General features: G+C 43.9%; 2 protein-coding genes across 4 annotated transcripts; one reads left to right on the forward strand and one right to left on the reverse strand.

The window, feature by feature from the left end:
- The first annotated feature begins 254 nt into the window (after positions 1–254).
- On the forward strand, positions 255–2,355 carry LOC128733177 (negative elongation factor D). The gene is made up of 4 exons (XM_053826847.1): positions 255–433; positions 492–1,216; positions 1,275–1,635; positions 1,700–2,355. Exons 1-4 carry the CDS (start codon positions 362–364, stop codon positions 2,300–2,302), a joined length of 1,761 nt encoding a protein of 586 aa, XP_053682822.1. The 5' UTR covers positions 255–361; the 3' UTR covers positions 2,303–2,355.
- Positions 2,356–2,473: 118 nt separating this feature from the next.
- On the reverse strand, positions 2,474–11,622 carry LOC128733178 (trimeric intracellular cation channel type 1B.1). Of its 3 annotated transcripts, none has more exons than XM_053826848.1 (4): positions 11,361–11,622; positions 3,612–4,055; positions 3,380–3,546; positions 2,474–3,317 (listed from the first exon to the last, which is right to left on the reverse strand). In XM_053826848.1, the coding sequence occupies exons 2-4, from the start codon at positions 3,993–3,995 to the stop codon at positions 3,041–3,043; spliced, it is 828 nt and encodes a 275-aa protein (XP_053682823.1). In that variant the 5' UTR covers positions 3,996–4,055; positions 11,361–11,622; the 3' UTR covers positions 2,474–3,040. The 3 variants fall into 3 exon arrangements, with proteins under 3 accessions (XP_053682823.1, XP_053682826.1, XP_053682825.1); XM_053826851.1 differs by lacking the exon at positions 11,361–11,622 and adding an exon at positions 10,503–10,570; XM_053826850.1 differs by lacking the exon at positions 11,361–11,622 and adding an exon at positions 10,281–10,358.
- Positions 11,623–13,645: the final 2,023 nt, after the last annotated feature.

The following is a 13,645-nucleotide window of genomic DNA, read 5'->3' on the forward strand; positions in this document are numbered from 1 at the left end:
GGTATTCTATCCAAGTCCAAGTTTTTAACAAACCGAGTGAGGGTTCTTTTTGTCATGGGCCAGCAGAAATTATAATTTTCGCCGATTTTGCTTCCTATTCATTTGCGTCATTCGCCCTTTTGTTAATTCTATCTAGAAATAAAGTTATACCGATATTATCGGTTACCTTAATTTTACGTTCTTTGATCTTGACAGCATTTTTGACAAATTTTGACAACTAGACAAGACACACAAGAGGATTCTAAACAAAAGGACGCTTTACGCAATTTTTGCAGTTTTCCGGTCCTTTGCCTAAAAAATTATTACTATATAGGATAAAAGTTTAAAACAGAATTTTATTTATTTATCAACATTGTAAAATATGAGTGCCATGGGTGAAGAATTCGAGGAAGAAGGATGGATTAACCGTGGCAACCAACATGGCGAAGATGAGGTAAGTTTTGTTCCATTATAACTTTTCATTGTTCTAAATATGGAGCCTTCTTTTGTAGGCAGACGGCCCCGAAGAGCCGTTGGAAAATCCCCAGGAAGTGCTCAACGAGTGTCTGGGAAAGTTTGCCACTTCCGATTACATTATGGAGCCCGGAATATTCGCACAACTGAAGCGATATTTTCAGGCGGGCGGAACACCGGAACAGGTCATTAACCAGCTATCGGCTAATTATACAGCCGTCGCCCAAATGGCAAATCTGCTTGCCGAGTGGCTTATCTTGGCGGGAGTACGTGTGACCGACGTTCAAGCTATGGTTGAAAACCACCTGAAAGACATGATACTGAAAACGTTCGATCCGAAGAAGGCGGACAAAATTTTCACCGAGGAAGGTGAAACGCCAGCCTGGTTGACGGAAATGATCGAGCACCACACGTGGCGATCGCTGATCTACCGGCTGGCGGAGGAGTACCCGGACTGTCTTATGTTGAATTTTACCATTAAGCTGATTTCGGACGCCGGCTTTCAGAGTGAAATTACTTCGATTTCTACCGCTGCTCAGCAGATCGAGGTGTTTTCCCGGGTGCTGAAGACGTCCATTGCGAAGTTTTTGAATCATCCGGACGACTGGCAGTCAGCCATTAGCGAGTGTGCCAAGATGGTTTGCCACGGGCAGCATACGTACGTGTACAGTCAGGTGTTGATACAGGTTCTTTCCCAGGAACCAAAAGGGGGGTTTATCATGAAACGACTGGCACAGGAGATAACAAAATATGCACTGAAAAAGTGAGTTTTTCCTATTTCCTTCCTAACTACTTGATAAATGATATATGATTTGTTTTAGTAACCACAATGTGACGCCCATTACGATGGCTTTGAACGGTTCTGCCCGACATCCACAGGCGTGTGAAGCCTTAACTTCTATGCTGACCAGAAATGCCCTGAATCCGGCCGACATAACGGTGCTGTATCGGAACTACTCGTCCCCGGAACCGCCACCGATAGATTTGATTCGTAATCCGCAATTTTTGGATCTGTTGGTGGACTCTCTTTTCAAAGTCGGAGTGAAGATCAATCAGGAGCACAAATCCAAGTACATCTATCTGTTGGCCTATGCGGCTAGCGTGTGTGAAACGGTCGGTAAGAAAAGTCAAGCAAAAGGACAACGTACCACCAACAAGGACGAACTGAAGCCCACTATTCAGGTACTTAATTATCACTTTGAAAAATACGTTCTGATTGATTCTGTAAATTTTAAAAACTCGACAGGCTATTGAAAAGGTACACGCCATTTGTAACGTAAACCGTGGATCAACGGAGCTGATTGCCGACATTTCCACACTGTACAACTGCATTCGCTTCCCGGTGGTCGGGGTGGGCGTGATTCGCTGGGTGGAAAACACCGTTACAGAACCGTCGTATTTCAAGCTCTGCACCGAAAGTTGCCCACTGCATTTGGCTCTACTGGACGAGGTTGCTTGCGTGCATTCTTCGCTGCACGATCAGATTCTGCGGTTGCTGATTCAACTGTTTGAATCCAAACAGGACGAACTGGAAATCTTGGTACAGCTTGAAATGAAAAAGATGCTGCTGGACCGAATGGTGAATCTGTTGGCCCGCGGTTGTGTCGTGCCGGTGGTTAAATACATCCGTCAGTGCTGCACTCGCGGTGACACCGACATCTCTCTGATCAGATACTTTGTTACGGAGGTGCTGGAGACGATTACGCATCCCTACTCGCCAGAATTCGTGCAGCTGTTTTTGCCGATGGTAGAGAATGAGGAAATTACCGGCTCCATGCGAGGCGAAGGCGACAACGATCCGGTGTCGGAGTTCATCGTTCATTGTAAGGCTCACTATACGACGATTTAGAGCAGCGGGAGCTGGTAAGTGAATGCAAATTAAACGATTTTCCTTGCTGTTTTGCTAGGGTAATGAAATTGACGAAAAGAGTTGCGCAGCACAGAATCATTACTTCCGAAAGCTTGAAAGGAGGGAAATAGTCGGATTCATAACAACCGTCGAAAGTGGTTGTTTGGATCATTTGTATATTCACTCATTTTTGTAGCAGCTTTTTAAAATGTTTATGGGTCACAACCGTACGTACTGTCACCTCTTAATACTAATTACTGGTCTAAAATGGCCTCGTAACGGTTGATCGACGTAATCGTCGAATGCTGCCGGTAGATAAAGGACAACCGAATCTCACCCACTGCGATTGGGTTGTGCTTTTGTCTTTTCATTTGCTATTCTTTTGTTGTGCGTTGTTCTGTGTGTTGTTGGAAGTCAAGTCTCTTCTGACTGACAAGGATGATAGCCAAAAGTCTGCTTAGTAAAATCGTTTCGCTGGTGCTCGTCTTTTCGTAAGTCTAAGTTTTGGTATTGTCTGACTAGAATGCCTCAATCTCGATAGTTAATTTTTGACTAACATTTCGTCATAGTTTGTTCTTAAAATCTATCAGTTGCGTTGTTTCGTCGTCGAAAGTGCATCGAACTGTACACAAAATATTATAAGTTAAAAAAAAAGTCGCGCAACTTAAACGTAGCTTCGAAAACAAAAATTGATCTTGATTGACTGCTACCACCGGGGTAGGAGGTCTAGTGAGATGTTTAGTTAGATTTTTTCGCATCTTTGGACTCCTCCTTGGCTTGTCCACGGCCCAGGATCTTAGCCAAACTGTCCCAGATGCCGCCGAAGAAGAGCGCACAGCTCAGGTTCTCGAACGGCACGAACGGATCGTGAATGCCCAGCAGAATCGAGGACAGCTTGAAGTATACCAGGAAGATGACGATGCCGAAGTACACCAGAGCGTGCGGAGCCGAGATCAGGTCGGTCTTTTTGTCCAGCACGAATATGATGGAGGCAATCAGTGAGGCCTTGGTATAGCTGTAAAAACAGGGAATAAAATTAGTGGATCTATGAGTTGATTTAGTATGTGAAATAGTTACAAGCTTGGCTGCAGGAACTCCATAGCAGTTGGAGTCCAGACACCACGAATCAACCGTTCAAGCAACTTGGTGAAGCCGGCTCCGTTGCCCTTGAGCGTTCCGATGATAATCATAATGATGAAAGCGTTCGGATACAGCTTAGCGGCATGCGTCACTCCATCGTGAATCTAGTTCCAAAAAAAATTACGTTCATTATTCTAACTGCGCTAGACATTCAACCTCAACTACAAACCTTCTTTGCGCGATAGATTTCCTTCATGGCACTGGCAACGAGCTTGACGGGCAAAAATTTAGCGACCTTGTATCCGACGTCGAATGGAGTGTAGAAAACGATGTACCAGCAAGCCGTGGCCACCAGCAGCTGCGGGGTGTTCTTCAGCGGGGCCAGAATCGGTTCGCCGAGCAGACCGTTGGCGACCATGCCACCGGCGAACACGACCAGCATCGTCGACAGCCAGCACGCGAGCGGATGCTTACGGGAAAATGCTTGCGCTCCCGCTCCCAGGTCCTCCTTGACCGACAGCGCACACAGCAAGCTGTGCGCTATGTCGAAATAGGGAAACATTTTCAGCTTTATCACCTGATTGGCGATATCCAGGAATGCCTCCGGATCCATCTTCGGTGCTTGTGGTTGCTTCCGGCTGGTTCAGTCCGATCCACTAGTGCAGGAATATGCCTGGTGAGAAGGATAAATTTGAAAGTCTTGATTAGTTAACCGAAACGCACCGGTACTCGAAGGTTTCAGCACCCCAGACAGGATGGACAAACCGATATTTCATGGGTGTGTTTTAAGACAGTGTAACCGATCTGTGCTTAGTGCCCCAAACCCAAGTCATTAGAGATGATATTACGGATCAGCTAATGGTTGTTTGCTACATCATTATTTGCACCGTAAAATTCTCTAAAATGTAAATTTTTTTAACTTCAAATATTTTTCCAGTAAATTAGGGAATTTTCCAGATTTTTTTCTATTTTCATAATTTTTACAGATCGTGATCATAGGTCACATAATTCCGTTGTCGACAGATCGCGACATGACTTTTTCAAGTCAAATTTTTTTAGTTTGTTTGAAAAGATCTTCGAAAAAATTTGCAAATTTAGTAAAAAAAATATTGAACGGCAATTTTAGTGAATTTCGCGAAGCTTAAAATGATGCAGAAAGAAAGGTATTTAACCTATTAAAGTTTTAATTCAAGCGTTAGCCCAACATTTCGATTCAGGATGCGGCTAAATAGGCGAAAATTTCGGTTCGCTTAGTGCCACGTTCTGGACTACACGCGTCCCAAGTTCGGAAGGCACCGAACCGGAACGACAAACAAAACACAATGACCCAAACTCGTGCAAAGAAGCTGTACAAAAGGTGGCTCATAAATCGTTCTGCATTGGGATGAATAATGAATGATAAAACTTGGCCATATCATTTTACGTTTACCTATACGTTTTCACGAGTAATTTAAGTTAACCAAGCATAATTATTGTAAATCTATATTTCTATCATAAATTGATTTCTATCATTATTGACGTTTTTGGAAAATTTTTAAAGCTTATTTTTGATCAGAATATTCTATAAATAAAATGTCATCTCTGCTTATGTAATACCAAAATAAGTCAAACGAGAAATATTCAATCACTAGGCACCACCCTCATCGTGTCCTATTGAGAGCGAATCGGAGGTACCCATCATAAGTTTCTATAATTTCGGCGTCATACGACCTTTTTGATGTGATAATCTAGATTAACTATAACGGCGATAACCGAAATGCACCACATTTCGCAGGTATACAGCAGTACAGATTTAACATTTGAATTAAAGATTCGGAAACAATAAAAAAGAAGAAAACAAAAAGTTATTTATATCCTTTAATTCTACTACTGTGTTTTATTGATAAATACGTATTTCGTATTAAATAGGGGACCAAGCTGCTATTTTTCAAAGTCTAAGTTAGTTAGATACTGATGAAGGTCTCACGTCGAGACCGAAATACGTATTTATCAATAAAACACAGTAGTAGAATTAAAGAATATAAATAACTTTTTGTTTTCTTCTTTTTTATTGTTTCAGGTATTCTACTAAGACGCTCAAATAAACATTAGTTAATTTAAAGATTCGGGTTTCCGTACGTATAGTGATCTGGTTGTTTCGCAAATGTTTCACAGACCTGCAAAGACACCCCTGGCCATCCTGATCCGTGTGGCTATATCAGTCTTGGTTCCACCATCGGGCGTCTACCAGGGCCAGCACGGAACCCAGCTTGCTGCCGCCGGAGAGTAGCGTCGATCTTCTCCCGGATCCGGTTGAGGATTACCTTACAGAGTACTTTGAGAGTAATACAGAGCAACGTGATGCCACGCCAGTTACCGCATTCTTCATTTAGGTCTCCTTTCTTAGGAACTTCGACCAATATGCCCTGCATCCAGTCCACCGGAAAAGTAGCGGTTTTCCATATATTGCTGAAAAGCTGATGCATGATCTGGGCTGACAAAGATGGGTCAGCTTTGAGCATTTCGGTTGAAATACAGTCTATACCTGGCGCTCTATTGGATTTCATACACTTGATGGCTGTTACAATTTCATCCAGCGATGGCGCCTTCGACGAGCTGTAGGCGTCATACGCTGCTGGTTTTGTTGGTCTCTGACATTTGAAACTTGGAACAGTTGTTCAAATTGTTCAGTCCATCGCTTAAACTGTTCTGTACGGTCATTCAGTAGCTGACCAGCTCTGTCCTTTAGCTGCATCTTTGTGTTCATCCTGGCACCACTAAGGTAGCGCGAAATATCGTAGAACAAACGTATATCACCATTAGCGGCGGCGGTTTCCCCCTGTTCGGCTAGGGAGTTAGTCCAGGCTCTCTTGTCCCGCCTACAAGCACGTTTAAAAGCCCTCCAGTTCGACGTATCGTTGACGGGCAGCTGTCTTAGCCGATCCGGTTCGCGCTCGCTCAAAGCCGGCTTTCGCCTCTCTCCGCTCGTCGATCTTCCTCCAAGTTTCATCGGAGATCCACTCCCTCCGCCCGTTGCGCGTTTTGCCGAGGGTTTCATCACTGGTTGTGATGACGGCGTTCTTGATGCCGGTCCATTGCTCTTCAACAGTTCCCCCAGGTGGTAACTCCGATGCTCGGAATTCAAGTTGTTCGACCGAGGCCCTTTTCACCCCAGGATTATCCAATCGGCGGACGTCGTAACGGCACCTGACTTTCTCCTCCCGTCGTTGGACACGTGCGACGCGCAAAGATATTTCAGCGCTAACAAGATGATGGTCGGATGCGATATCAGCGCTGCGTTTGTTGCGTACATCAAGAAGGCTCCTTCGCCATTTCCGGCTGATGCAGATGTGGTCGATTTGGTTTTCTGTTCGGCCGTCGCGGGAAACCCACGTGACTTTATGTACTGGTCTAAGAAGGAATTGCGATCCACCAATGACCATGTTGTTAATACCACAGAATTCTGTAAACAGCTCCCCGTTTTCGCTCACCTCTCCTTGGCCATGGCGTCCCATGACGCGTTCAAGGTCCGCGTTGTTTGAGCCAATCTTCGCGTTGAAGTCGCCCAAGCTGATTTGGATGTCCCCCTTCGGGATTTTCTCAACCACGCTGTTCAGCTGGCTGTAAAAGCTCTCTTTTTCCTGCATGTCGGCAGTATCTGTTGGCGCATAGCACTGGATAGCTGTAAGATTTCTAACCCGTGTTCTGAATCCGGCAACGAATATTCGCTCGTTTATCGGGTCCCACTTCATCAAGGCCTCTCTTACACGAGTAGCATTTTCACCTCGTATGCCAGAGTAGAGCAAGACTTGCCCGGATGATGTCTTGTGTGCGCCAGCACCCGGCCAGCGGACCTCGCTCAGCCCCAGGGTTTCAAACTTCAGGCGGCCAGTTTCCCTTGCAAGTTGAGCCAGCTTGCCCTGCTGGGCATATTCCGATTCGTGTCCGTGTTTTCTTGCCAAAGACACATTCCAGCGTTACGGAACATTATCCCTACTACGCAGATCGGTTCCTATTCCATTAAATCCCTGGTATTTTAGTATAAGATAAAGTACTCTTTAAACAACTACTTTACAAGGTATTTGCCAAAAAATTGGTGAAACAGGAGGCGATTCACACGGTAACAATGGGTGCTGATTGTGTCCCGTAACGCTGGAATGTGTCTAAAGATCGTTGCCAATAATCCAGAGAGATTTCTTCTTTCATTTTCATTAACTTTTTTAAGTTCCGGTACAGTAGACTGTTAACCTAAGGTCCTTATCCCGCTGATGGGGCTGCCATCTTAGTGTCGGCGGGAGCCACTGTGTCCCCTTTCCTGTTAGCGTATGACAACCGAGGTTGCACACCCCAGCCGGCACCACGTGGACGGAGGAATAGGAGTTAGCGAACAGAGGTTATGGAATGCACATGTTCAAACTGGTTTCTTCGGTCACGAATAATCCTGCTTTTGAGTCTGAAATCAATTCCGAGCACTGCGCACTCTCCCGATGGCGGCTTTATTATTCGTTGTGACGAAAGCACTATTGATGCCCGTCCCTTGCTCTTAAAAAGGCAAGACAGTAGTTCTGTGGCTCGGAATGCTAGTTGTTCCAAGAAGGCCCTTTTCAGCATTTCTCATGTTCTTCGCGTTGTAGTCACTTAAATGAATTAGACACCAGGCATATTATTTTCGAAATCGCAGTTTGAGAGCTTCAGGAATCCAGAGAAAACTAGTTTGGACTTGTCTTAAACAAAATTTGGTTAATATGGAATTCCTACCACATTAATGTAAGAATTTTTAGCGACGGAATAAACTCCTCGTTAATCCAGCTAAGCTAAGATTAATTATAAAGTGCCAGTAACCCATGATTTATCTTCCAAACTGGATGTCACTGTCAATGATGTCTAATGATGCCACTGATGCCAGAATCATTTATGCTAGTCTCCGAAGGAAAGCTGCATTGCTGCAGAAGTTATCTCCAAACTGAAACTCCCGATTCTGCCGCGTTTCTTGGTTGGCGATGTTCTCAATACCAGACGCAGCGTAAGTTTCTTCGTTCTGCTACGATTCGACTGCAAGGATTACTTTCCGGTATGCTATCTATCAAGTGGAATCCTTTGTCGACGAAGTGGGTCATTTAACGACAGATCAAGTGATTGGTCTGCAACAAAAACTAGATAAATTGTGGGAATACAGTATCCGTCTGCGATGTTTGTGGATCTCAAGACGGTGTACAATTAATTCAGTTAAACAAAATACGCTGTGTCGGGTAATAAGATTTGTTGCAAAAACTGACACTTATAGCATCGATATCATGCGTCCGAATAACAAGCGAGACTTCCGATGCTTTCATGGCAATAGATGGTCAAAATACGCTCTTAGAATTGCTATTCGATAATGATCTTGAAGGAAGGTGAGCAAAAAAATGGTACTATAACCAAATGGTGCCAACGAGACCAAATGTGACTGTGGAAGAAACATTTAGTCGTTTCGAAAGATAACTACCAAACCGAAGTTCGGAGAATTTGAGCCTTCAATACTTGGCGGTAAATTGGAATATGGTGTGCCGCGCAGATGCATGAATCACATAAATGCTGATATAGTGAAGATAATACAGCGTGGCAGGTTGCAGTGGGCTGACAATGCAGCCAGAATGTCTAACGAAAGAACCGCTAAAACCATCTTCAGCACAGAACCAGGAAAAGGCCATCGGCTCCGGGGTGACTGTGTCTTGTAGTGGAAGACGCACGATAAGCAGAGGCTCGAACTGAATGGTAAACGGCACACCAACAACCGACAGCTTATAAATAACTAACTTACAGTAAATCATGAGCTTAAGTATATTACTCGTCAATCGTCATTACCATCGGCGAAATCACATGATTCAAGGTAAAACTGAGTAGTTCCCCACACAACAGTTGAGTTTGTAACATGTTGAATGATGAAAGCGAAGTGGTCTTACAAAGTCTCGTCGGTATTTTTTAAAGCGCACGCTTCCTGTCTACTTAAAAGCGAAAATCCGAACGACAAATTTAACGAATCCTTCATATGTTTCCTGGATGTAAGATTGACTTCGGATCGTTTCACTACCACCTGCTTGTTTGTTTTGTCTCAAAGTCACCTTATCATTTGCTTCAACAATGGCTTAGTAGTAAACTAAAACACATTATTATAGTAGTCAAGTTCCAGAACTTCCGATTCTACATTATTGTACACGTTTCACGACACATCCATTTCCAAGCTGTGTCAGAATTATTATAGAAGAATTTACACTTCTATAATCGCGTCTGTAAATCCATCCTCGTTCCCATGGATCTAACAAAAACTAAGAGACTCAAAAAGCATTGATGTGAGCACGATCATTTGAGGGTTCTTATACGTATGTTCGAGCAGAAAATGAACAAATCCATCTATTTTTATCTAAATTTCTTCCACCCGTTCGGTGTCATATTGTTGTTGATGTAAATTATTCCTAAATGAGAAATAATTCTCTGAGACTGCCAGCAAGCAAACCAGTCAACTGGAGCTAGTACACTCTATTCACTGGTAGTGACTTACACACAGTTTACATCACGATTAGCTTATCTATCTCTCATTACGGTATCAAGTAGCCAACGTGTAAATCACACGAAAAATGTATTCACTAGTGCCAACATTATCACATTTAGGAATCTACCAAACACATTCACATTCACAACACATTCATACACCAACGAGACAGTCAAATTGGCCGTGAAAATGGTTTCACCTCATACTTGACTTTTGTAACGAACCCAGTTACTGAGTCACTTTTTTCCGGATCACACAAACTCACACCCCCCCTTGGGGGAAAAGAAAAATACAAAACGATCATCCAGGGAAAAAAGCACGTTAGACATCTGAGAAAGTCGTCGGCGGAAGATTCTAAATTAGGGTAACTTCACCAGTGCAGAAACGCACACGTTCAAAATCCACGTTTATCCCGGACGTGTTCTAAACTTATTCAGCTAGCCGAAACCGTCAGGTATGTACCGCACACGTCCACACTGGCCGAGCTCCAGGGACGGAAAGAGTTGGGAAACCGCTAGCACGTCACCAGCTCAGAATCCCTTTTAGAACACTCAGGTAATTTTGAACACTTTAAACGCTACCCCTGTATGAGCAGCTGAACGAGGAACGTACTTCTCTGGATATAGGAGGAACAGCCTCGTCGTTGCGGAAAGGAGAAAAATTTTCCTGCTGCTGCTTGCTAGACGAATTTTCTCACACTGGCCGCCAGCTGCTGATGCTGATGCTGCTGCTGTACGCATACCGACGCACTTCGCCGGGCGGCGGTGCCTTTCGCGGGATGCTATATTTAGCATTATAGATGAAGAAGTTACCGCATGCAGAGATCGCTTTACTCATGTGTCGTCCGTGCCGTGCCGTGACAGCAGCGTGCTGCTGCATCGAGAATTTCCGTTGATATTTACTAACATGCCGTGAGAGAGGATACGACGATCACGATCGTCACACGACTGTGAGCGAATAATGTGTCTCTCGGAGAACACATCTGCTAGAACTACTTGAGTTGGTCAACCAACTGGTTTTCCACATTTCCACTATACGCACAAATAGCGTTTGTTAATGTTTCGTGCTACGCAAGAGCAGGTCTATTGCGAAATCCATTGGATTTTGATCTAAGCTATAAATCTAAATTACCAGAGAAGCTTGTAAACGAGTATGCGTCGTCATGCCTGGTACTATTATAAAGTTATGTTATATGATACTTTTACAAGTGGAATTTTTACATTGGCTGCAAGCATATCATGCGCCTCGTCTAACAGATCTTAGCTTGTCTTTGTATACATCTATATATTCAGTTAGCTGATAAAGATCAATATAAATACAGATTTTCATGCACACCTCTTTGAGACCAGGTCTAATTGCTTATTATTTCTAAAGTTCATTTATCTCATGTGTTTTAGTACAGCAATAATTTAGCAATGATGTAACAAAAATAATCCAGTTGATCTTTTTTTAAGGCAACACGCCACTTACCGCTGCAATTGTAAAGTATGATGTGTCCTTTGCTCTCAGCACTCACCGATGTATGAAAGTAATGAATGGCACTGTACGTGTGGTTTGTTCGTTTGATCCTTTCACTTTATAATTTACTGAATGGATGTTACAACTAGATTATATGCGAACTAAAAAATCTGTTTCATAATGTTTCGCAGTTAGTTTGATTTTGAAATCGTTATTGATATTTATCTATCCATAGAACCGATAGAACCTGAGCCGAAGAGTATCAATAAAGGATAAACAAGATACAACGGAACGGTGAATGAAAATAAAATTTACGTGACAGACAAAGGCAACTTCCCGTGACGGCGTAAAACGCACCGAAGTTTAAAAAATGGGTGGTTAATAAATCACGTTACATTCTATCGGTAAGGGATAAAAAAAGCAATCTGATAAGCCATCATTACAATCCTTATTAAAATTGATTTATGCAATAAATCAATAAAATTAAGTGAGGTGGCAGTGAAAATAAGACCCATTGTCCTATTCCCCTATCCGACGTCTCATAAAGTTTTTAGTAAAGATGTCAGGGTCGCTTGCGAAGGCTAAGAGCTGAATACAGTTGTCGAAGATAATTCCTCTCGTTTCGATGCCCGCTTGCTGGATCACACCTTCAATAGTGGTGTTAAACAACACACATGACAGTCCGTCGCACCTTGTCGCAACCCTCTGCGCAATGCGAAAGTACTTGTGAGTGTCCCCGAATCGCGCACGTCACTCGCTCCAGGGTGGCTTTGATCAGTCGCGTCAGGTCTTTTTCCCGTGTTGGGGACTTACCACCGCGACCATTATTAGTCGCATCAGCTTATCCGAAATCTACAATAACTGTTCGTGCTCGACTGTTTCGTAAGTTGTCCTAACATCCACGAAAATGTGATGTGTGGCCACGTTGGACTTCCAACATTTCTGGAGAATTTGTCGAAGAATGTAAAAATGATACGTAATAAAACGGGCCTCCATAAAGCTCGCTTGATACTGCTCTGCGAAATCTGTCGCTATTACAGGAAAACGACGTAACAAAGTAAAGAATGTAATGTCGCGATAATCACTGCAATCGAACCGATCGTTTATTTTATAAATAAGGCAAACCGCGCCTCCCCTCCCCACTCTAGTAACACGATATTGCGATGAAGTTTCATGTTACTAGACATACACTAATATATTTGTGGCACCTAGGGTAAGTATTGGATAACGTGAATCCAACGTATTAATAACATACTTACTTTACTCTAGTGGCAACGGTCCGTTACCGATCCTGCGCCAAACGAATTATGGTCCTCCAGTACAGTCGGTCCTGGGCTGCCGTTCTCCAATCCCCACGAACACCAGCTGAACGTGCATCGTCTTCGACAGCACGCACCCACCGGGTACGGGGTTGCCTCGGAATCTACGGCCTCTTCCTGGTTCTCTGCTGAAAATAGCTTTGGCTACTCTTTCGTCGGGCATTCTGGCCACGTGTCCAGCCCACCGCAGCCTGCCACATTGCACTACCTTCACTATATCAGCATATTTGTATACTTGGTACAGCTCGTGATTCATGCGTCTGCGCCACACTCCATTTTCCATTTTGCCACCAAGTATAGATCGCAGAATTTTACGCTCAAAAACCCCAAGCACTCGCCGATCAGCTTCCTTTAGCGTCCATGATTCGTGTCCGTAAAGGGTCACCGGGAGGTTTAGTGTTCTGTAAAGCGCCAGTTTTGTGCGAATTTGCAAACTACGGGACTTCAGCTGGCTACGTAATCTGTAGAAAGCCAAGTTCGCAGCTGCAACTCGTTGTTTCACTTCGCGGCTTACATCGTTGTCACATGGCACGAGTGTACCAAGGTATATAAATTCCTCGACTACTTCATATTGTTCCCCATCTAACTCCACCTCGGCATCAACACCACTTGGGCTCCCACGTTCCTTACCAGCAGCCAAGTACTTCGTGTTGGCGGTGTTAATAGTAAGTCCCAAGCTCGCCCTGAAGGCCTCTTCCACTGCTCTACGGTTGATTCCGTTGATATCGACGTCATCCGCAAAACCAAGAAGCATGTGAGATTTCGTGATGATAGTTCCATTCCTTTACACGTTTGCCCTTCGTAATACCCCTTCCAAGGCAATGTTGAATAGCAGGTTAGAGAGTGCATCCTTGGTGCATCCCCTTGCTTCAGTTCACCCAATATCACGAAAGCAGCTGAGGTCTCACCCACTATTCTAACGCATGATTTGAATCCGTCCAGTGTCGCACGAATCAGCGTAACTACCCAGGTAACCAA

Source organism: Sabethes cyaneus, chromosome 1, assembly GCF_943734655.1.
Source record: "Sabethes cyaneus chromosome 1, idSabCyanKW18_F2, whole genome shotgun sequence".
NCBI lineage: Eukaryota > Metazoa > Arthropoda > Insecta > Diptera > Culicidae > Sabethes > Sabethes cyaneus.

Excerpts from the sequence above, each read along its gene's own strand:
- LOC128733177 (XM_053826847.1), top strand. The coding sequence starts at position 362 with ATGAGTGCCATGGGTGAAGAATTCGAGGAAGAAGGATGGATTAACCGT. Across the intron at positions 434-491 it reads ACCAACATGGCGAAGATGAG|GCAGACGGCCCCGAAGAGCC; the intron begins GTAAGTTTTGTT and ends CTTCTTTTGTAG. Across the intron at positions 1,217-1,274 it reads ACAAAATATGCACTGAAAAA|TAACCACAATGTGACGCCCA; the intron begins GTGAGTTTTTCC and ends GATTTGTTTTAG.
- LOC128733178 (XM_053826848.1), bottom strand. The coding sequence starts at position 3,995 with ATGGATCCGGAGGCATTCCTGGATATCGCCAATCAGGTGATAAAGCTG. Across the intron at positions 3,547-3,611 it reads AAATCTATCGCGCAAAGAAG|ATTCACGATGGAGTGACGCA; the intron begins GTTTGTAGTTGA and ends TTTTGGAACTAG. Across the intron at positions 3,318-3,379 it reads GAGTTCCTGCAGCCAAGCTT|CTATACCAAGGCCTCACTGA; the intron begins GTAACTATTTCA and ends CTGTTTTTACAG.